This window comes from Oncorhynchus mykiss, chromosome 30 (genome assembly GCF_057628025.1).
Source record: "Oncorhynchus mykiss isolate SJ-2025 chromosome 30, ASM5762802v1, whole genome shotgun sequence".
Taxonomy (NCBI): Eukaryota; Metazoa; Chordata; class Actinopteri; order Salmoniformes; family Salmonidae; genus Oncorhynchus; species Oncorhynchus mykiss.
This window is the reverse complement of record NC_143051.1, coordinates 35,595,362-35,620,372: the sequence shown is the minus strand read 5'-3', so window position 1 is coordinate 35,620,372 and position 25,011 is coordinate 35,595,362. Positions and strand designations below refer to the sequence as shown.

General features: G+C 42.4%; 1 protein-coding gene across 14 annotated transcripts in view; it reads right to left on the bottom strand.

Annotated features, from left to right (window-relative positions):
- The window catches only part of ago4 (argonaute RISC component 4), a 37,428-nt gene extending 12,903 nt beyond the window's left edge, over positions 1-24,525 (bottom strand). For 2 of the 14 annotated variants that reach the window (XM_036971772.2, XM_090228166.1), the window contains exons 1-10: positions 24,304-24,504; positions 16,678-16,849; positions 16,179-16,299; positions 12,674-12,852; positions 12,036-12,172; positions 11,029-11,181; positions 5,691-5,778; positions 5,343-5,490; positions 4,830-4,949; positions 3,766-3,927 (exon numbers count right to left, since the gene is read on the bottom strand). In XM_036971772.2, coding sequence (XP_036827667.1) covers positions 3,766-3,927; positions 4,830-4,949; positions 5,343-5,490; positions 5,691-5,778; positions 11,029-11,181; positions 12,036-12,172; positions 12,674-12,852; positions 16,179-16,299; positions 16,678-16,849; positions 24,304-24,322 — 1,299 coding nt within the window. In that variant the 5' untranslated portion in view covers positions 24,323-24,504. Of the gene's footprint in view, positions 1-3,765; positions 3,928-4,829; positions 4,950-5,342; positions 5,491-5,690; positions 5,779-11,028; positions 11,182-12,035; positions 12,173-12,673; positions 12,853-16,178; positions 16,300-16,677; positions 16,863-24,303 lie in introns of all 14 variants that reach the window. The other 12 variants (XM_090228163.1, XM_090228164.1, XM_090228169.1 and 9 more) reach the window with 8 other exon arrangements.
- Between the last annotated feature and the right edge of the window lie 486 nt (positions 24,526-25,011).

Sequence of the window (25,011 nt, the reverse complement as noted above, 5' to 3'; positions counted from 1 at the left end):
CAAAATACCAGCAACAGTGATTGAAAAACTTTTTAAGACTTACAGAAAACATTTGACCTCTGTCATTACCAACAAATTATATATAACAAAGTATTGAGATAAATAAGTATTTGGTCAATAACAAAAGTTTTCCACCATAATTTGCAAATAAATTCATTAAAAAATCCTACAATGTGATTTTCTGGATTTTTTTTCTCATTTTGTCTGGCATAGTTGAAGTGTACCTATGATGAAAATTACAGGCCTCATCTTTTTAAGTGGGAGAACTTGCACAATTGGTGGCTGACTAAATACTTTTTTGCCCCACTGTATGTCAAGGCCTACCTTCAAACTCAGTGCCTCTTTGCTTGACATCATGGAAAAATCAAAAGAAATCAGCCTAGACCTCCACAAGTCTGGTTCATCCTTGGGAGCAATTTCCAAATGCCTGAAGGTACCACGTTCATCTGTTCAAACAATAGTACGCAAGTACAAACACCATGGGACCACACAGCCGTCACACAACTCAGGAAGGTGATGCGTTCTGTCGCCAAGAGATAAACGTACTTTTGTGCGAAAAGTGCAAATCAATTCCAGAACAACAGCAAAGGACCTTGTGAAGATGCTGGAGGAAACCGGTACAAAAGTATCTATATCCACAGTAAAATGAGTCCTATATCGACATAACCGGAAATGCCGCTCAGCAAGGAAAAAGCCACTGCTCCAAAACCGCTATAATAAAATCCAGACTACGGTTTGTAACTGCACATGGGGACAAAGATCGTACTTTTTGGAGAAATATCCTCTGGTCTGATGAAACAAAAATAGAACTGTTTGGCCATAATGACCATTGTTATCTTTGGAGGAAAAAGGGGGAGGCTTGCAAGCCAAAGAACACCATCCCAACCGTGAAGCATGGGGGTGGCAGCATCATGGTGTGGGGGTGCTTTACTGCAGGAGGGACTGGTGCACTTCACAAAAAATGGCATGTGTGGATATATTGAAGCAACATCTCAAGACATCAGTCAGGAAGTTAAAGCTTGGTCGCAAATGGATATTCCAAACGGACAATGACCCCAAGCATACTTCCAAAGTTGTGGCAAAATGGCTTGAGGACAACAAAGTCAAAGTATTGGAGTGGCCATCACAAAGCAGTGACTTAAATCCTATAGAAAATTTGTGGGCAGAACTGAAAAGGCGTGTGCGGGCAAGGAGGCAACAAACCTGACTCAGTTACACCAGCTCTGTCAGGAGGAATGGGCCAAAATTCCCCCAACTTATTGTGGGAAGTTTGTGGAAGGCTACCCAAAATGTTTGACCAAGGTTAAACAATTTAAAGACAATGCTACCAAATGCGAATTGAGTGTATGTCAACTTCTGACCCACTGGGAATGTGATGAAAGAAATAAAAGCTGAAATAAATAATTCTCTCTACTATTATTCTGACATTTCACATTATTAAAATAAAGTGGTGATCCTAACGGACCTAAAAAACAGGGAATTTTTACTAGGATTAAATGTCAGGAATTGTGAAAAACTGAGTTTAAATGTATTTGGCTAAGGTGTATGTAAACTTCCGACTTCACCTGTATGTCCAAACTTATGACTGCTACCACACACACAATATGCAATAATAAATGCCCTTGAGGGATGTTGGAAGGAATTTATTGCGGCAACTTCACGGAAGTTGGTGGCAAATTTGAGGCAAACTAAATAGTGTGCCACAAAATGTTGTCTGAAGTTTGCAAATGTTTGCCACTAGTGGTAATCCGCAGCAAACCTCTGGCAATAATAATATTTATTGCCACTATTGGCAAACAGCTAACCAGAGTTGTTTTTATTTTCTGGACAACAATTATCTCAAGATTCTATTTGAATCGGTGGCAAACCTGTGGCAACAATATGTATTGCTGCTAGTTGCAAACAGTTCACCAGAAGCCGTTTCTGGGGAACACATGAGTTCCAAGACCAGTAACCATTGACAACCAATCAGGGGTATTAGGAAAATCTGCTGGAAAATGGAAACCAAGCTACCTACCAAAGTGGTCTGGAATGAGTCCAACTTCATTAACCTTCCTAATAAACTTGAAAAGTGCTAGCTAATTGATGCCTAGTTAGCAGTGTCATGTTTTATGGGATAGAGTGAAAGGGTTGAGGCTGGTTAAATAAGGATTTTTAAGCCTCAAGACAATTGAGACATGGATTGTGTATGTGTGCCATTCGGAGGGTGAATGGGCAAGACAGAATATTGAAGTGCCTTTGAACGGGGTATGGTAGCAGGTGCCAGGAGCACCGGTTTGTGTCAGGAACTGCAACGCTGCTGGGTTTTTCACGCTCAACAGTTTACCGTGTGTATCAAGAATGGTCCACCACCCAAAGGACATCCAGCCAACTTGCTGGCCCATGTTGGAGTCAACACTTTCGACATCTTGTGGAGTCCATGCCCCAATTAATATTTGGAACGTTCTTAATGTTTTGTAGACTCAATGTATGTGTGCACCAGGTCAAGACTTCTTCAAGGCAATAATTCATTTTGGACAAATAATATGAACTGCTTTTGTTGCTTCTCTTCCACCCAAGTCTTATACACACCTGAGTCGGGGAGAAGAGACAACTGTCTCTTAAATGATGAAGTCCCCAGTCTAGATTGAATATCATAATTCATTGATTCGTTTTAAATCAGTTGTATTGAGGCTTGGCTGGAGAAAAAATCTTGAGGAACAGTTGGCCACACATTTAATGGTAGATTTAGTAGGCATAAGTCCCAGTTTATGCTAGTTACAATGTTTCTTTTTATAGCATTTATACAAGGCAGAAACATTGTTGAGAAGCATTGCAACATCAAGCCAATTTTGTCACAGCCGACCCCGTTTTTCCAAAGCCAAACCCGACCGACCATTAGCCTCAGTCTACTTTAAGATAGAAACTGTTATCAGTAATAAAACATTTTTGTGTCCTAATTTTGTTTTTGTGTTTGATTTCTTCAGTTCATGCATTCAACAAGCTTTGGATGAAGGACTTGCACAGAGCAGCCATCTCCAAAGTTCATTCAAAAAGGCAATAGTTCTGACCTGGTTTTGATTTAGTTCTTTAAATGTATTTAAATTTTGTTAATTGTAATTTAAACTTGCATTGGTTGAAAGATATTGCTCAGTTATCACTTGGCTCATGTAAATTCTGTAGTTGCCCCTTTAAATCCTAAGGTCAACATCCCCAGTGTTTACATCTCTCATGTAAATGTAGCTACATAAATATATTAAACTATTTGCTCTTTTCTTCATTAGCAAAGATGATTTATTTTTATCACCTAAGGCATTGAATACATGTCTAGTATATTTAGTATGTTAAGTTCAGTTCTCTGTGAGAAGCAAGTTCACTTAAAGTTAGACCTATGTGTAATTTGGTTTATGTAGATACAGTTCAATGTTAACACACAGTAACCAAAAACCTGATCTAATTTGCATAAAATGTTTGCAGCAATAAACATTCGCCACAAGTTTCCTAGAATTGTTTGCCAAAAATTCACAAGTTGCAACTGTTTGCATGTGAAAATACAAGCTTGGTGCCTACTTGCGGCAAATTGGCCAAAGGTATAACAACTGTTTGCCAGAAGACAGTTTTTTTCAGTAAGGGTTATTGAATTTAATTTAAATGTGCTGTGTGGCATGAAGTCTCATCCTCCTCCCCTTGAGTAGTCCACTCACTCTTTTCATTCACACACACACACACACGTATGGCCCATCCCTCCCATGAAACATTGACCCAGCCCAGTGCCCCAGTACTCACCCTGCCACAGTCCCGCCCAGTGTCGGTACTCACCCGGCCCCCATACTGCAGCATGGGCGCTGGGAGGACTCGGCCTGTCACCTCGGTCATGTCGTTGTGCACCACAATGCCAAACTCCTTCAGGTAGGGGTCGGGACCGCCCACCATGCTGTTGCTTTTGACCTGGGGGGGGGGCGTGAGAAAAGGTGGTGTGAAAGGAAGAAAGGGGTTAGGCAGGCAGAGAAGACTTTGCTTCCTGCTAGTGTCTGAAGTCGTTTTGTTGTTGTGAATCTATCATTTAGATTCCTACTGCAATCGACCGTTCACAATATCAGATCATCAATTAATTCATAAAGCCCTTTTAGCACAAAGTTACTTTACAGTAACCCGGCCCAGATTATATTTGGGGGGGTGGACATGGAATACTCAGTAAGGAAGCCATATGAGGCAAGAGATATGTGCAGACCTTTTCTGGACAACCACACCTCTTTAGAAAACAGTAACACAGATATTTGCAACTACTCAAAAGATCCAACAGTGCATTTTCCTTGCAAAAAACAAAACAAAATGGCTGCCTCAGACTACGGCACAAAGTTTCTAAACCCAGAGGTACAACGTCACGAGACTTCCGGGAACGCTTGCGAAACAGACCAGGCCAGGGTGTGGTGTTCAAGAAGTCAATGAGAAAACTTAAAATTAACAACTATGGAATAAATTCTCAAAAACTTAAAAGGTGCAACCTAGATTTGAGCCAATACCTCAAGTAGTTGAACATGTTATTACTCCAACCTCATGAAAGTGGCAAACTGACACGTTTTCATTTTCGTCAAAAATCAACTCTATATCGAAGGAGTGCCTTTGATTTGACGGCCTGCACAGGCTCAGTTCGGCACGAGATAACCGTTACCGCTATGACGTGTTTCTGGGCATGAGCTTAACTAGCCAACATCGCCATGACATCAACTACAACTGATTGGGGATTTCTATTAGAGATGCGGCTCCATACTGTACTGTCGGACTACGGCGCTCCACTTCCTGAGTTGCACTTCACACTCCCACCACCGAGGGTGCAAGTAATCACTCACCAGTCGGCTGATCTCCTCCTGCCTGTCGGGTGCAGAACGTGCTGTAGCTTTGATCATGGTGGAGGTCTGGTTATCTGTCAGCTTCTTGATGCAGCGCTGCCCGGCCACAATGTTGCAAACCTGTATACGGACAGAGAATAGTTAGTTACTGCCGATCACAGTAGTCAAGTAATGGAGAAACATGAAAAGGTTTGTTTCTATTGGACAAGTCCAGGTACTCGTTACCGTTTCAGTCCCTTTTCTTCCATTTGGTGCCTAATGACCTGAAGTAAGATGGAAACTAAAATCTGACCATGCCCAGGTCCACAACCCCTTTTTCCCCCCTACCCATCGGGTATGCACAGTTGCAATGAGTGTTGCCTTCATGCAATTTCGTTAAAGTCACGAAGGCTTGGAAAACCACAGTGAGAGAAACATCACTTGCAACAATATCTTGAGTGCATTCTATACATACAGTGGGGTTTCATTTGTGGAGTGTGTGTGTGTCTGCGCGTTTTAGAGCCACCCTCTTACCTCCAGGGGTAGGTAGGTGTGCTTCTGTTCCTGCCCCACTTGTAGACAGGGCAGATGGGGGTATTTTAGCTGTAGGCTGTACTTCTGCTTGAAGTACTGAGCCACTGTACACTCCATGGCCTGGCCATTCTCCAGCTGTAAGGGGAACCTGAGCAATGGGCAGACATAATACATATTCATTGACCGTATGAATAAAACAAAAGAGCAAAAGGAAAGAGCACTGCGTCTCATCTTTGAATCAACATGATCTTGTATCAAGAGATAGATACGGTTTATATGTTTGGATAGGTTGATTAAAAATACATAAGATAAACTTCTGGAACGTGTAGCGACTAGCGCAGCACTTACGTTTGGTGGCTGGCAGGACGGCGTGTGACATTGCACACGCGATATTTCCTCTTCATCTGACCACAGTGGGTGACCTCGACTTTCAGACCTAAGAGCGAAAAGCATACGCATAGAAACACCCAGAAGAGCACATCACAAATAGGGCCAGAGAAAGAAGAGGAGGGAGATATAACCAGTGGAGTTTGAAACTGACATTTCGGGGCATCATTGAAAATCTTTGTAATTCAAAACATTTTAGCAGATCATTTTAGACAGTTTCATCTTTGACTGTTGGACAAGACTATGGTTTGCTCTTATATGAGGTGACGGGTTGCCTTCTCACATAGCCTAACTCTCACTTGAGATGGCTGTGCATAAGTGAAAACCTATTCACATCAATGCATGATTTACACCAGGAATGGGCAACTGGAAGAACTACGAGACAGGATTGTGTCGGGGCACAGATCTGGGGAAGGGTACCCCAAGACCACAGTGGACATCGTAAATAAGAATTTGCCTAGTTAAATAAAAAAAAATACAAATAGGAAGAGTCTTGATGGTTCCAAACTTCTTACATTTAAGAATGATGGAGGCCACTGTGGTCTTGGGGACCTTTCATGAAGCTGGTTAGGAGAATGCCAAGAGTGTGCAAAGCTGTCATCAAGACAAAGGGTGGCTACTTTGAAGAATCTCAAATATATTTTGATTTGTTTAACACTTTTTTGGTTACCACATGATTCCATGTGTTATTTCATAGTCTTGATTTCTTCACTATTATTCACCAAGAAAAATCCTTGAATGAGTAGGTGTTCCCCAACTTCTGACTGGTACTGTAGGCAACACTAAAATAACACATCCTAGATCTGAATGAATGAAATATTCTTATTAAATACTTTTTTCTTTACATAGATGAATGTGCTGACAACAAAATCACTCAAAAAATTATCAATGGAAATCAACTTTATCAACCCATGGAGGTCTGGATTTGGAGTCACACTCAAAATTAAAGTGGAAAACCACACTACAGGCTGATCCAACTATGATGTAATGTCCTTAAAACAAGTCAAAATGAGGCTCAGTAGTGTGTGTGGCCTCCACGTGCCTGTATGACCTCCCTACAACACCTGGGCATGCTCCTGATGAGGTGGCGGATGGTCTCCTGAGGGATCTCCTCCCAGACCTGGACTAAAGCATCCGCCAACTCCTGGACAGTCTGTGGTGAAACGTGGCATTGGTGGATGGAGCGAGATGTGATGTCCCAGATGCGCTCAATTGGATTCAGGTCTGGGGAACGGGCGGGCCAGTCCATAGCATCAATGCCTTCCTCTTGCAGGAACTGCTGACACACTCCAGCCACATGAGGTCTAGCATTGTCTTGTATTAGGAGGAACCCAGGGCCAACCGCACCAGCATATGGTCTCACAAGGGGTCTGAGGATCTCATCTCGGTACCTAATGGCAGTCAGGCTACCTCTGGCGAGCACATGGAGGGCTGTGCTGCCAACCCAAAAAAATGCCACCCCACACCATGACTGACCCGCCGCCAAACCGGTCATGCTGGAGGATGTTGCCAGCAGCAGAACGTTCTCCACAGCGCCTCCAGACTCTGTCACGTCTGTCACATGTGCTCAGTGTGAACCTGCTTTCATCTGTGAAGAGCACAGGGCGCCAGTGGCGAATTTACCAATCTTGGTGTTCTCTGGCAAATGCCAAACGTCCTGCACGGTGTTGGGCTTTAAGCACAACCCCCACCTGTGGACGTCGGGCCCTCATACCACCCTCATGGAGTCTGTTTCTGACCGTTTGAGCAGACACATGCACATTTGTGGTCTGCTGGAGGTCATTTTGCAGGGCTCTGGCAGTGCTCCTCCTTGCACAAAGGCGGAGGTAGCGGTCCTGCTGCTGGGTTGTTGCCCTCCTACGGCCTCCTCCACGTCTCCTGATGTACTGGCCTGTCTCCTGGTAGCGCCTCCATGCTCTGGACACTACGCCGACAGACACAGCAAACCTTCTTGCCACAGCTCACATTGATGTGCCATCCTGGATGAGCTGCACTACCTGAGCCACTTGTGTAGGTTGTGGACTCCATCTCATGCTACCACTAGAGTGAAAGCACCGCCAGCATTCAAAAGTGACCAAAACATCAGCCAGGAAGCATAGGAACTGAGAAGTGGTCTGTGGTCACCACCTGCAGAACCACTCCTTTTATTGGGGGTGTCTTGCTAATTGCCTATCATCTCCACCTATTGTCTATTCCATTTGCACAACAGCATGTGAAATTTATTGTCAATCAGTGTTGCTTCCTAAGTGGACAGTTTGATTTCACAGAAGTGTGATTGACTTGGAGTTACATTGTGTTGTTTAAGTGTTCCCTTTATTTTTTTGAGCAGTGTATATTTATTTGGGGTGGGACGGGGACTCAGTCAGGGTCTCAACTTACTGTTGACAGTGCAATTTAGAAATGTGGTTGTGTATCAGCATTCTCAATTAGACCATGTCAGCAAAAAAAAATATATATATTGTACGTTAGCTGGCCGTGAGACAATCTAAACTTGTAGTAAGCATCATCGAATTATCAACCGAGGTCGGGCCCATTGATTATGAAATATATTAAAATGCAAACATTTGCCTCCACCCTATGGCAAAATGTGTAGAATTGCAGGAAATGAGTTATAAAATTGCAAAATCTCTTAATCGTCCCATGGCAAAATGTATAGAATTTAGAGGTCGGCGATATGGGCAAATTATGATATCACGGCATAAGGATCAGCCCCTTTTTTCAAATTTTTGCCTAAAATGACATACCCACATCTAACTGCCTGTAGCAAGGATATGCATATTCTTGATACCATTTGAAAGGTAACACTTTGACGTTTGTGGAAATGTGAAATTAATGTTTTTTTAAGAGAGGTTCCATCTTTGAAATGCAAGAGAAAGGCCACAATGTATTATTCCAGTTTAGGAGGAATTTAGACTTTGGCCACTAGATGGCAGCAGTGTATACGCAACGTTTTAGACTGATCAAATGAACCATTGCATTTCTGTTCAAATTGTTATATCAAGTCTGCCCAAACGTGCCTAATTGGTTTATTAATCCATTGTCAAGTTCATAACGGTGCACTCTCCTCAAAACAATAGCATGGCATTATTTCACTGTAATAGCTACTGTAAATTGGGCACTGCAGTTAGATTACCAAGAATTTAATCTTTCTGCCGATATCAGATATGGCTATGTCCTGGGAAATGTTCTTGTTACTTACAACCTCATGTTAATCAGATTAGCGCACGTTAGCTCAACAGTCCCGTAGAGGTAAAACAAAAAAAATAATATGAGTTATAAATTTGCTTTATGAGTAGTGCGTGACCTTAGGGTGGCAACACATACATTTTAAGGGATTTTAGTGGGTCTTCATCCATTCTGATTGTTTTATTCAACTTCAACAACAAATAAATTGCCTAATTTCCACGTAGGGCTGCAGGACACGGGCAAACAATCTTGGCCGTATTTTTAACCAATTGTTGCAATTAGGAATTGACTTGCGATTTCGAGCAAAACACTTGGGTGAACTGTTCAAATCATGGAAATATAATGATTATGCTAATTCTACTTAGTTAGAATATAATAGTGGGAACTTTGAACAGTGTTTTTTGACATGACATTGAATTAAAATGCCAGGGAGGAGTTATTGTGACAAGGTAAGAACCAAAGTGCTTATAAGTGATTCCTAGGGGACCCTATAATCTTCGGCTGCATTGAATGTTCTCTCTTCGCTACTTCATGAAGCTAACAGAAATGCTTTGAGTATTCCTCTAACATACTGTTGCACAAACATGTTGATTCAAGTCTACACCGTCACTGGTATTATCAGGCTGTAATGTCTAAGTACGTTACCTCTGACTCAGCCAGCTAACTAACTAGCGATTAGCATCAGCGGCTAACCCGTTTTAGGCCCAATTTGCTAAGACAAACTAGCAGTTTGCAGATGTAAGAAAAAAAACTAATAATGTAATTATAGAACGCTAGTGGATTTATATTAGGAAGCAAAGTGAAAACAGCATCGTTGTCATCAACATCGTTGCATGTGCTTCATTGACCATGCTGACTGAACGCAAGTGTCTCATGGTCAAGGAACAACAAATGCGCTCCTTGAGTGGCGGGGCTAGGTGTGTGTCGAAATTGGCATGGCATGAAAAAGCGGAGAAAGATGACTCAAGTAGCGAACTATAGAAATGGACGTTACACACTGCATATCACATTTAACAAACCAAACATTCAAATATTGGTATATCGTAAAATATAGTATACCGCACAGCCCTAGCAGAATTGCAGGAAATGAACTTTAAAACATATTTTAGTTTTCTCTTCGCTGTCACGAAGGGGGCCGCTAGAATGTTTTGCTCGCAGGGTGTGTGCTGTGAGTGTGGGGTGGATACGCAGACCGACGAGCCACTGCGGTCCCTCAAGATGAGTTCTGTTATTTTGTGGCACCCACCCCCATCAAAGTTGCCCATCCCTGATTTACACAAAAGTTACACTAAGTTAAAGTCAAGCACGCATATCTCACGTTAGGATTCAGATTATGGGTGTACAGCACAGATGGGTGTCAATTCCATTTCAATTCATATACATTGAAATTCAAGTCAAGAGATACGAGTTAAAAGGGTCATTTATTGTCAGTAAAGACTTTTCACAATTTTCAAACTGGTTTCTCAATTCACTTCATGCATTGGAATGGACTTGACACGAGACCCTGAGATAAACTTCAGTGTAGTACAGTTCAGTTGTCTGGATGGGTGGATGCCGTCTAATAAGGCTCCGAAATGTCACACAATTTCCCTATGTAGTGTACTACTTTTGACTAGGGCTCAAAAGTAGTGCATCATACAGTGAAGAGAATGGTTGGTTGTTTAGCAACAAAACCGACACGTGCGCAACTATGGGGCAAAACAGAAGGGGTTGGCTTAGATTGTTGACAACATGTCAACTATATTTTGTCTCCAATATTAATTGAAAACAAATACATTTGCACAATTAGCACTTGTTGTCTCAAGAATACATCGTTAGAGTTGTTGGTTACCTGGCTAACAAAATTTTGCCATTCTAGCATAGACTTGGTATCAAACAAGACATGGTACCAAGAACAAGATAAAACTAGCGGAAACGAGCCACCTACAATCCCCCTTATTGCAGCTTCTTGTCATTGTTTCTAGCCATCTGGCAATCCAGAATCACAACACACACTTCTGCCCCATTGAAGCGTGCGCATTGGTTTCGTGACAGTGTCAGCCAACACGTTTATAGGGTGCCATTTCAGATGCAGCCTTGGTGTGTAGAAACATGGTAAAAACATTGGTCTGACCTGCAGGTCCCCACCCACCTCGGATCTCCTTGGTGAACTTGACGCGTTGGGAGTCGGTGAGTGGCTTGGTCTGCTCGTTGATGTTCTGGATGTCCAGCACCTCGCACATGAACTCGATCACAGGCTGGGCACGGTAGAAAGCGGTGGCAGAGACTGTGGGGGGGGACAAAGTGAGACAGATGTAAGGTTCACAACCAAAGCAAACATCAATACACGTTATATTACTCCAACACAAACACAGCCTGGGATTTTTAAATTATTGAGTCATTGTATTGACTACAGTCAGAAGATAACTAACACGGAACCCAAACCGGCTGCGCGCGTGCGCCATCGTGCGCTATCGTGCATACATTTATTTTTCCCCCCTAAACCAAACGCGATCGCGACACGCAGGTTAAAATATCAAAACAAACTCTGAACTTATGACATTAATTCGGGGACAGGTCGAAAAGCATTAAACATGTGTGGCAATTTAGCTAGTTAGCTTGCACTTGCTAGCTAATGTCAATTTGTCCTATTTAGCTAGCTTGCTGTTGCTAGCTAATTTGTCCTGGGATATAAACATTGAGTTGTTATTTTACCTGAACTGCACAAGGTCCTCTACTCCGACAATTCGGCCAACCGAATCGTTTCTAGTCATCTCTCCTCCTTCCAGGCTTTTTCATCTTTGAACTTATATGGTGATCGCATCTAAACTTTCATTGTATTACCACAACAAAGTTCGTCTTTCAATCACCCACGTGGGTATAACCAATGAGATGGCGGGACACGTGGGTACCTACTTCTATAAACCAATGAGGAGATGGGAGAGGCAGGACTTTCAGTGCGATCTGCGTCAGAAATAGGAATGACTTCTAGTTTAGCCCTTGTCGTCGCAGACGCTCGTTGGCTCGTGCGAGCGCAATAATTGAATAACATGGATTTCTACATTTATTTTGCAGCGCACGCGACTTGTCCGGTCTGGTCAGCATGTAAGGCTAACCTAAAGACACACAAAGGGCTCTTACCATCGATGTTGAGCATCATGTTCCACATGGCAGGACGGACCGACTGATGGAAGCCGAACCATACCTCCCTCCCTCCGCCCAGTGGGTGGTAGTAGCCCTCCGGAGGGGAAAAGAAGGAGCGCCCCACTGGAGTGTACCTGGAAACATCCACATGGAGAGTCAGTTAGAGAACTGGTTCAGTTAGAGGGATCACAATGTAGCAAAAAATGACAGACAAGATTATTCTGGAAGAGATCACTCTTCACCCCTCAGAATGACAACAGAAATTCCCTCTGGGAAAAATACTGTTACAGTATTCTACACCTCAAAGTATCTGCTTGATGTTCTTATGAAATTAGGTCATAGGCACAGAGTTATTTATTTGGAACTGTGTGTAGAAACTGGCCATAAAGTTATTCACTGTTTATATGGGCAAGACTATTTGATATAGGATGCCAAGATATAACAACGCAATGAATCCATGAACAACTGGTATTTTGCCACAGGAAGAGAGAGGTGTTATGGGGCCAAGTTATAGAAGCCGTGTACCTCATATGCCTAACCATAAACTTAAACCAACAAGCAAATGTGTGTACATAAATGTTCACATAATAGCCCATTTCGACATCGCAGGTTAGCCATATAGTGGGAACATTTACCTCATGGAAGGCAGGTGGCGGGTGATGACGTCCAAGGCCTGAACAGAGTCCTCGGGGACCTCGTTGTGGCCTGAAAGGGCCTCCAGGAGCATCTGCAGGCTCACCACCGACACCCACTGCAGCGACACCTTGAAGGTCTGGTCCTTCCCCTCCCCCGGTAGAGTCACCTCCAGATCCACCTAGAGGAGAGAGACAGAGGGCAGGGTGTTAGGGAATGGTTGCAAGGTCAGGAAAGCCACAAATAAAGACATTTGTGATATGCTCTGAGCTATACCGTCAGGTCCAAAATGATTGGCACCCTTGATAAAGAGCAAAAATGGACTGTCAAATAAATACAAATACTATGCTTTTTTATTATTTACCATTTTCTTTTGAAAAGTTTTATTTTATACATTTGCTCAGGTAACAGATTTTATTTAAGTACTTTTTTTTTTCTCTCTGAAAAAGACAGGGGTCAAAACTATTGGCACCCCTGTTTTCAATACCTCACCTTTTTCATTTGTATTTTTATTTAACCTTTACATACTGAGACCAAGGTCTCTTACAGATGAGCCCTGAATTACACACGTTAGAGAAAATACACACGTCAAAATATAAATAGCAGAAAGACAAACACGTTCAGAAAAAATATTAAAGTAAATGCGTTCATCAATAATATGGTCCTCAGCTTTCTGAATAACCCTAGAAGCCCATGAACATCAAAGTTAAGAACATTTTGAAGATTGTAAAAAAAGAAAGAAAAAAAAAGAAGAAATGTGCATTAGTAATGGCGTTAGGTTCAGTGGGCTTTATAAATTAAAACATAACGTACCAACCTACGTGACATAAAAAAGAGAGCCAACCAACCTCCCGGTATAGAATGCAGTGGCGAGTACTGAAACTAGCACCCATAATAAAGCGCGGTGCGCTATAATAAACTGCATCTGACGGCTTTAATGACGTGGCAGCTGCATTAATATACTGTAGATTATGTCATAGTCCAGGACCGATAGGAACGTCTACTGATTCATCTGCTTTCTACCATTCAGCGAGAGGCAGGACCTATTTCTATAGAAGAATCCCATTTTTATTCACAGCTTCTTAACCAACCCATCAATATGCTTTTTAAAAAGACAGCTTTCATCTATCCAGATATTTGTAAGCAGGGACACAATCAATATGGACACCATCCAAAGTACATATCCTTAAATCAGACTTTTTTTACAATTATTTTTTAGGTGCTTTATCTGCATTCTGTATTAATTTCAAGTCAATTAAGTTTCTGTAATACAATGAAGGCAGACTTCAGTTCAGACAAAGCGTGGTCAACCCTGGGAGAAATAGCATACACAACAGTATTATCGGCATACAAGTGCAGGTGAACATTTTACAATGTTGTTCATGTCAACAGTAAAAAGTACAGGACCCAGAATCGCCCCCTGCGGGACTCATTTCGTAATATCCAGGAAACCAGATGTAACGCCGTCAGTAGATATACAGTGCCTTGCGAAAGTATTCGGCCCCCTCGAACTTTGCGACCTTTTGCCACATTTCAGGCTTCAAACATAAAGATATAAAACTGTATTTTTTTGTGAAGAATCAACAACAAGTGGGACACAATCATGAAGTAGAACGACATTTATTGGATATTTCAAACTTTTTTAACAAATCAAAAACTGAAAAATTGGGCGTGCAAAATTATTCAGCCCCCTTAAGTTAATACTTTGTAGCGCCACCTTTTGCTGCGATTACAGCTGTAAGTCGCTTGGGGTATGTCTCTATCAGTTTTGCACATCGAGAGACTGAAATGTTTTCCCATTCCTCCTTGCAAAACAGCTCGAGCTCAGTGAGGTTGGATGGAGAGCATTTGTGAACAGCAGTTTTCAGTTCTTTCCACAGATTCTCGATTGGATTCAGGTCTGGACTTTGACTTGGCCATTCTAACACCTGGATATGTTTATTTTTGAACCATTCCATTGTAGATTTTGCTTTATGTTTTGGATCATTGTCTTGTTGGAAGACAAATCTCCGTCCCAGTCTCAGGTCTTTTGCAGACTCCATCAGGTTTTCTTCCAGAATGGTCCTGTATTTGGCTCCATCCATCTTCCCATCAATTTTAACCATCTTCCCTGTCCCTGCTGAAGAAAAGCAGGCCCAAACCATGATGCTGCCACCACCATGTTTGACAGTGGGGATGGTGTGTTCAGCTGTGTTGCTTTTACGCCAAACATAACGTTTTGCATTGTTGTCAAAAAGTTCAATTTTGGTTTCATCTGACCAGAGCACCTTCTTCCACATGTTTGGTGTGTCTCCCAGGTGGCTTGTGGCAAACTTTAACCGACACTTTTTATGGATATCTTTAAGAAATGGCTTTCTTCTTGCCACTCTTCCATAAAGGCCAGATTTGTGCAATATACGACTGATTGTTGTCCTATGGACAGAGTCTCCCACCTCAGCTGTAGATCTCTGCAGTTCATCCAGAGTGATCATGGGCCTCTTGGCTGCATCGCTGATCAGTCTTCTCCTTGTATGAACTGAAAGTTTAGAGGGACGGCCAGGTCTTGGTAGATTTGCAGTGGTCTGATACTCCTTCCATTTCAATATTATCGCTTGCACAGTGCTCCTTGGGATGTTTAAAGCTTGGGAAATCTTTTTGTATCCAAATCCGGCTTTAAACTTCTTCACAACAGTATCTCGGACCTGCCTGGTGTGTTCCTTGTTCTTCATGATGCTCTCTGCGCTTTTAACCGACCTCTGAGACTATCACAGTGCAGGTGCATTTATACAGAGACTTGATTACACACAGGTGGATTGTATTTATCATCATTAGTCATTTAGGTCAACATTGGATCATTCAGAGATCCTCACTGAACTTCTGGAGAGAGTTTGCTGCACTGAAAGTAAAGGGGCTGAATAATTTTGCACGCCCAATTTTTCAGTTTTTGATTTGTTAAAAAAGTTTGAAATATCCAATAAATGTCGTTCCACTTCATGATTGTGTCCCACTTGTTGATTCTTCACAAAAAAAATACAGTTTTATATCTTTATGTTTGAAGCCTGAAATGTGGCAAAAGGTCGCAAAGTTCAAGGGGGGCGAATACTTTCGCAAGGCACTGTACATGCAGCCAATTGAGGAAACCCTCTGAATTATCAGTGAGTGAGATTGGTGAACACATTGGAGAACCCTCTTCAATTCCAACCACCAACCAGTAAATGGGGTAAATGTATTAGTATAAAATAGATGTATATTTTTTGGAGCATACAATATATTTATTTTATACAGTCTTTTTTAATAAATCATTATTTAATAATGGTGGGCCTGACAGTATATCTAAAGAAACTGGTCAAGGCCTGGAATAAACAGATGCACATCGCGTTTTGGGCAAATGGATCCAGTGGTTCTGGATGCGACAGGAAAATCCCAAAAACCTTTCAAGAACTGACAGCGGTGCTGTGATGGAGAGAAAACCCATTACATCGTCGCTAAAACTAGAGGTACAATAGTATAGTTAAGACGGTTGCTTACCCTGTCTCTCCCGATGGGTAGTGGATGGGCCGTGTACATGTTCCTCTTCCCGTCGTAGCCCGGTTGTCGATCACCAAAGATCTGCATCTTGAAGTGGCGAACCATGGTGTCCACCACCTCCCTGTGAGAGAGGGGGAATCATGAGCTGGCCAGATAATGCATTCACATCGACTGTACTGCTTACAGTACTATAGTCTGGTCTTCACTGTCCCTCCCAATACATTATTCAAATAAACAACTTCCCACCCGCCCTGACGTTAAATACCCATTTTTATTTTCACAAGTACAACTCGCACTTGAGTTTGACTTATTTTGCTAACAAGTACACACTTCCATTCCCTCAACTCCCCTAAAAGCCTCCACCAAACACACAAACCCTCAAATGATCAACTTAAGACCTTGCTCTCTCTCCTTCCAATGAAAATTAATTTCTACCTTCTAGCTCCCCTCAAGAGAGAAATGTCTCTCCTTCCCCCTCTACATGTCCAGTTGTATTTACCGGTTGACCCTCCGAGGACGTTTCTCAGGCTTGATGTCGATATCGTAATGATAGACATCAATCTTGGGAATCTGCACCTGGAAGTGGTTTGCCAGCAGGCGGATGGGCTTCCCCACGGTGCCCATGCCAGGCCTCCGCGGGGGCTGGAAGAGGGAGGTGGGGGCCGACGGGCCTATAGGGGGGTCCAAACACAGAAACACACACTTTTGTTAATTGATACATTCATTTCAGCTGGTTCGTATTCACTAGGTACCAAACGGAAGAAAACAGAAACAGTGAGGGGGTACCTGAACTTGAAATGCTCGTTTTTGTTTGTGGTGCAAAATCTTTTTCTACGATGTGCTCTAATGAATAAGATCCTGTTAAAGTTACACTTTAAGAGGAAAGGAGAAGTAAGTAGTTAAGAGGCTTTTTGGTCTCAGACTAATTTGTTTTGGCAATGAGGCTAAGCAGCATGTTGACCACCGTGGGTGCAATTATTGGTTGGTAGCTAAGCTATTTCGACAGGACGCTCAGAAATTAATACAAACTGACCAACAAAAATTGCTGCATGCGTTTGCAGTTTCTTTTTTGCCCTTATTGTAGAATTGTTGGTCAATTTGCACAATCCATTTCTGAAATCTGTTCAATCACCTCCTTGCCACGGTTTCCCGCGTGAACTCCCTCTAACAGGTCACGACTACCCACCCACAACATCCATCACTCTGGCCTCCAACCCAGATAGGTCAACAGGAGGACAAAACAATGACCCGCAATTACACGCTGGCCCGCCCCAGCACCCCACCCCACCCCACTACAGCCAGACCATAGACTGGCGCACAGGGCCCGCCCCAGCACCCCACCCCACTACAGCCAGACCATAAACTGACGCACAGGGCCCGCCCCAGACAAAGAGCAGCGTGTCGGAGACAGACGGAGGGCAGCAGGGCCAGATGGGGGTCCGCAGAGACCGTCGGGATTACAGTTACACACTGAACAAACACTGCCTCCACACTCCTGTCTGATACAAGATGTGCTCATACAATTTGTGTATTTCCCAATGTTAAATGTGTAGGCCTAATATACCAAGCCCCAATACTGACTCACAGGCATGTGTCCTGAGCAATTCATCCAGCCAATGAAAATACAACAATTATTTGAGTGGATGTTTGGAAGTGGGATGCACCACTGTATTGTATACTTGTGTCTTACATTTAAATTTGTGTTAAAATAATAGATGATAAAATAGGGGGAACTATCCAATTTCAACTACTCGGTACGTATAAAAACAAAATGTAAAAAAAAGAATTAGGCCTACACATTCAAGATGCAGTGCATGTAGAGAGGGAAAGGGAAGAGTTGAGCTTCTCATGATTGAAGGCTGGGTGTAAGAGGGAATGGGATGCTTACTGCTTTTGTCAACTGACAACAAGGGGGCTGCGGGGGTCCTGAACCTGATGCACCGCCACGCTCCAGTTAGCAAGTGAAGCCCAAGGGGGAGCAATCAGGACCCTCTCTGTGCTTCCTAAAAATTTTTTTTAAAAACACGCTCCCTGCATGCCCTCATCCCCCCTAAACACCCCCCTCCCTAATCCTCCATATCCCAGTAAATTACTGCCATGGGAGCAACAAAAGCCCCGGGGCGGCATGGTGTGTTCATACGTGTGTGCTGTAGGTGAGGTTCAGAAAGAGGGATCCCAGCGGTAGCAGTCAGGTTGGGTCACCCTGACTCACCCACTTTCACCAAAAACAGCACTGGCTCTATATATAGCCCCCTCAGCTGCTGCCTCAGGGCAGTTGAGAGGGGTTGTCAGTGTGTGGAATGCTTGGACCCCTCCCCAAACCTACACCACGTACCTCTCTGCCACCCCCCCTAATGAGGGTGTCTCAATGGTACCTCAACTATGGGTTCAAGCCTGCAGCAGCAACCTGAAGGGCCTGGCTGATTGTCACATGCACTACATATATTACAATCAAGCCCACTGTCCACGCAAATGAATGCATTGTACATGGCCACGATGTAGCGGCTTCACTGTGATTCTTAGGCAATTTAAGTCAATCTCAAAGCCAAGCGGTTACCGTGACTGCACTGCACCAAAGGAGAACGCTATCAGATAAAGCAGACCACCACAATTACATTTGTGGGGAAATAATGATTTTTCCGCTGGTTATTTGATAAAATGTGATTAAATGACTGAGCATAAGACTTAAAAATGAGGAGCACTGGTTGTTGGTCTATTAACTGAATCATCATTCACATTTTAAGGTGATTTATGTAGTAAATAAAAGGTGTAGTACGTAAAATTCCTTAAGAGTCTAACAGTCTGGCCAATAGTACCTTGCAGTTGGGAGACCAAGGAAAAGGCACTAGGGTTAGGTTCATGGTCGTAACAGATACAAAACCTTCTTCAGTCATGATTTATATTTACTGGCTAAGTAACAGATACAAAACCTTCTTCAGTCATGATTTATATACACTGGCTAGGCAAAGCTGCTACGGGCCACCGGTCAACATATAAGCCTACTACCATAAAGCATACATTTTTGTTTTACTCTAGTGCAAGTGAGAGATGGGGGTGTGGGGGGGGGGGTATTTGACAGGAAATACAGTATGGGTGATATTGAGGGGAGGTCATTGTGTTTACACTTAGGCCTCTAGCTTGTGTAGCGTGTGACGTGAGAATGGGGCTTAACCTGCAGACAGGATGCACTGTGCTGATGAGTCAGTAATGACATTGACTGTGAGGGACATGCAGTCACCTGTAAATCACCTGGACTACACAGTGGAAAATAGAAGGGCCAGTTGTGAGTGGCCTGGAGACTGCTGGGGGCACATCAGCCATTCATAACCACAAGACACAGGCGATAGCTAGTGGCCAGCTAGGCCTGTGTGTCTTGTAGATGAAACTGCCTAGGCCCATACTATGGGTCAACTAAGGTTAGTCTACTGAAAACACCCATCTGCTGTCGTTAATTTATGTCCTACATTCCTTTGATTATGGTCATTTTTATGGATCATGCGACATTAAAACTAATTTCCACCGGGAAGACAATTACATTTTCTACCTATACAAGCGTTCATGTACTGTATGTGATGCTGCTGCTCAGGGAGCTACAGCTGATAAGGAGGTTATTTGGGTGGACTGTGTTGCAATGATTTCTTGAAAGACCATCACCTGGTCTTTTTGATATTTTGTCATAGACAACAGTAAGCAGAATGCCAGCTGTGAACAAAAAGCCATGGATTTGCATTAGTGGAGGAAGGGGAGGACCATCCTTTTAACAAAATTTCATAAAAAATTTAAATTCAAAACACTTAAAAAGTTATCCTTTCTAGAGAAAACTATACTAAATATATTCACGGCACCAAATTATTTATTAAAATACACTATTTTTAAAGAAGGTCTACAGTAGCCTCAACAGCACTCTGAGGTAGCACCGTGGTGTAGCCGGAGGACAACTAGCTTCCATCCTCCTCTGGGTACACTGACTTCAATACAAAAGCTAAGAGGCTCATGGTTCTCACTCCCTTCCAAAGACTTACACAGTAATTATGACAACTTCCGGAGGACGTCCTCCGACCTATCAGAGCTCTTGCAGCATGAACTGACATGTTGTCCACCCAATCAAAGGACCAGATAATTAATATAGTACTGAAAGCATAAGCTACAGCTAGCTAGAACTGCATAACATCACTTTTAGTTTCACTTAGCTAGCAAATGCACCTAGCTAGTTTAGCCTATTCAAACAGAGGAATACTATGTTAGCTAGCTGGTTATGACTATCCAATACAACACTGGAACGCTTCCAAGTCAAAGTAAGCTTTTGGTTTTATTTGTTTATTGACACCGGGGCCAGCCGGTGTAAGTGCTAAACTGCTTACTGACTATACACAAATGTTTACTAACACGTTAGTTATATTAACTGGGTTGACTAGTTCATTACTTTAGCTAATATGGTGACAATGATGTAGACTGTGTAGCAGTTATGATATGGTTGGGCCTTAGAAAGGTTTTTTCGCCTGGTCACATACAGCTGATGTGTTGTGCATTGAAGTCCATAAGCGAAGGGAAAAGGTAAGAGAAGAGCACATAGATGCTAGAAGGAATACAATGTGGCTGCTATGAAAGCGAAGTGTTTATGCATGATCAGGGGTATATTGATTCCACCGATTCTGTTGAAAAACGTTTCTTAAAATGGAAGCAAACGAAACGGGATAAACATACATGAAATTGTCCAATAGAAACTCTTGTTTGCAACTGTTGGGACGAATGTTCACCCATGTGAAAGGCAGTATTGAATGTGTCACTGAGCAACGTCAAATTTGTCTCTCAACCTGTGTGCACCTACATTGTAAACTTTCATAGGCTAGGTTGTAGAAATGTCATGATGGGTAAAAGGACATTTTGAGTATCATGTAGTAGCTTCAAGCTATCGCTGTAACATTGAACTGGGTGAATGGAATATGAATGACAGCCATCCAATATGGTGTAATAGAAATCAGGTCAAGCTCATTAAAAAATATATATATATGTCCTCCCTCATCTTAAAACGGCACAGACCGCCACTGGGTTGCATACTAAACTAGTAGGCGCTATATAACAGGGAGGAAGATTACATGGCTAGAACTGGGGTTAAAACAACCATTGAAGCCTTCCATAATACCAATCATCAGAGCAAGGAAAACAGCGCATCTCTGTCTCAGTCTGTGTAGCCCATGTAGCTGATGCTGTCAGCAAAAGAGTATGACATGCAGCATTTGATTGATTGATGCCAGCAAGCATCTGGCCTCCCTTTATTAAAAAAAATCAAAATAATTTTAATTAGCCAATCAGCGTTGAGCTGAGCTCAAGTGTGGGTTGTGTCCTGGTGCAGCAAAACACCTCTCAACGGAGCAGGTTTGGATTTGGCTTCACACCAATCAAAAGCAAAACGTCATTGTCAGATCTGTTTCAGGTCTGCTCGGGTAGTTTTCCTGTTGTAGATAGCTTGCTAAATCAACCCTTTCCTAAGACATGGATGAGATGGGTATTTGGCCTTTTTTTTTTTTTTAAACTTAATTCTCTGTATAGGCTAATGATTATGATGGCGATTCTGTTCTTACCATAAATGCATTTATTGTGCCACTGGCCTGAGACGATTTAAGTTCAATATGTAGCCTTGTAGGCTCACTTTAACAAGCTAGCCGCTACAGGATTGGTAGCTAACGTAGGCTAATGTGATTAGCATGAGGTTGTAAGTAACAAGAACATTTCCCAGGACATAGACAGGAAGCTTAAATTCTTGTTAATCTAACTGCAGTGTCCAATTTACAGTAGCTAGTACAGCAAAACCATGCTATTGTTTGAGAGTGCACAGTTATTAACTTAAATGGATTAATAAACCAATTAGGCACATTTGGGCAGACTTGATACAACATTTTGAACAGAAATGCAATGGTTCATTGGATCAGTCTAAAACTTTGCACATACACTGCTGCCAGCTAGAGGCCTAAGTCTAAATTGCGCCTGCGCTGGAACAATACCTTTGTCTTTCTCTTGCATTTCAAAGACAATACAAAAAAATACAAAAAAGCATGTTTTTTTATTTCTATTACCAGATCTTATGTTATATTCTCCTACATTCATTTCACATTTCCACAAACGTCAAAGTGTTACCTTTCAAATGGTATCAAGAATATGCATATCCTTGCTTCAGGTCCTGAGCTACAGGGAGTTAGATTTGGATTGAAAAAAAGGGTTTGATCCTTTAATCAACTTATCTGGTTCATTGTTGCCCATGTAATGAAGTTAGGCTAGCAAGCATCTTAGCTAGGTAGCCTTATGACTAAATAAAAACTAAATATGTACTGTATGACAGAGCCATAGACAGTTTTGCCAACATGAAAGAGAGGAGGACGGCATTGGCGTTCAACAAGACCACAAGTAGGCCACGTTTAAAAAAATAATGTTTTAATTGGGTGCGCATGCACACAGAATCAGTACCATGCACAGCCACACTGTGCACAGCCACATGATATTTAGGAACATTGATTGGATTCAATTGTTTTTGGCATCTTTAAGTATGTTTTCAATGAGCATAAATAGTCTTGTTGATTTGATGATGTTATAAAAGTAAGTTAAAATGGTGCTGCAATAGCTGAGGCAGTGATCTTGTTGTCTTTCTGCAGGCTTACGGTATCTCTGTGATTCTAAAATCAGTAGTTGTTTAGTAAACTGTCAAAAATATGATTTTGCTTGACCATGCTGTGTGACATGCAATATCGTCTGTGGATTTCACCGGACAGATGGTGCTCTTCGGTTTTGTGATGAAACAAACGTGTAGTTGAATTTACTCTGCCACTATATTTTTGTTATCTCGGCCTTATTGTATATTTCAGTGACGTATGAACAAATGGGTTATAGAGCAAAAACCCAATTATCACAACATAGGTTGTAATATGGCTTTTTTAAAATTGTAATATTGACTTGGCTTCCCCTGTGACTTTACCCACACTGCTTGCTACTGCCTAGTGACATTTTACCTTAGCATGGAAATGGTTAAAACACAGGAAAATTAGAAGAATTGATAGGCATGTGGCAGTAAACTGGTGGCATGAGTGCTGCATTGCTGGTGACAATTGTTTCTATATCAGGCGACAAAGAGGTGATCACTTGGTAATCCCATATAATAAAGACAGGAATTCTCACCAGCTGCAGGAAAGTTAGTTGTATATCAGGTGTGAAAAAGATTCATAGATCAATTGTCAATTGCAGCATTATTAAGGCATCTAGCGTGCGTGATATCCTGAACTCAACTATGGTCATGGAGTATGGCGATGGCTTGCAAGTTCGATCGATAAATAGTAGTACGCATTCTACTCAAGGCAGGCTCCATTCCATGCATGCACGAGTGCACGTTGATTTCCTCCCAGGCACGGGCAGGCGACGGTGGCGCGCAAACCGCCGAGTACTGACAGAAATGCTAGAGAGCCTAAAAAACACATTTAAATGTATTATTGCCACCAAACAGTCGATAATATTGAAATATTTCAGCGTGAACAAAGACATGATGACAGTATTGTGATGTTAGCGACTGTACCTCGATGCGTTCAATAGGTAGAAAGGACAGTACGAACGAGACGCCAGAGTTCCCTTCCCTACTGTCGATTGTACAATTACTTATTACTAGGCTTCATATTTTAACATTTTCTGATGCTATATTGGCTTGAGGGCATACCTATTTCAACTGGAATCATTTTAAACGTATCATGATGCTGAATAAATAGCGTGTTTGATGAAACGATGGGCTAGATAACAACAGACATCGTAAACACACGACACGGAAGGAAGGTCTTGGTTAAATCCCCCCCACATTCACACAATGCCATCCAACCATCGTCTGGAGCTGCGGTCTTCAGATATAAAAGCAGCAGCCGAGAAACAAAAACAAATCACTCGATTTGTCTTATATAACATGTGCTTATCAGGCTGTAGAAGTCACGGGCAGAACCTTATCTCCGTTGTATTAATATGCCACTCACGTTGGGCCTGATATGCTTGTTTGTTTTTTCTCTGTCGCCGAGGCCTAACTACAACCACGGTTCCCAGTTGCGCAATGAATAGGCGCACACACCCCCGATATGGGCTTCTCATATCATCCTCTTACCGGGTCCGAGCGCTTCCATGGCCGAGGGCTCTCTCTCCGTCTCTGTCCCGGCCTGGCGGCTCCGTACCGACACTGAAATTGGGGGCGGTATTGCGACGCTGAGGGGGGGCTAATTTAAGAAAGGGAATATAATGCGTAGATGTCCAGAGGTGTTGTGGATGCGTTGTCTTCTGAGTGATTTAACACATATCCTGTGGATTTGGAAATGAGCATGCGCGAGGTGATATAAAATAACTCTGCGCTTGCGCAAAGTGAATTACAGCAGTAGCAAAAGAGCACCACACATGGCCACTTATGGTTAGTACACTACTCATACCTTTTACTGTAAATGTGACTCATTCATACAATAGGCTACTTACTACATCATAGTACAGTGCTTACGTAGTAGCTGTATTTCACTTGTTTGTTATTAGACTATAAATGATCATGTCATCCCCTATCTCCAGATAATCTTGCTACATTTCCCTTTATATAATAACCATCATGTCGAAGTGCACTTGGAGTCACGCGATAATATGGTGTGTGGTTCTCCCACTACGACTCCAGAAACCATACAGTTTATTGGGCTACAGATTAAATAAATTATGATGAATTTCGGAGGATGGTGAAAGTGAACGGTGATGAGCTTGATGCTGCTTTCCAATATATATATAGGGTCTGATTCTGGTGACATGATGATCGATGCTTGCCTGCCTTTTGACAAATACA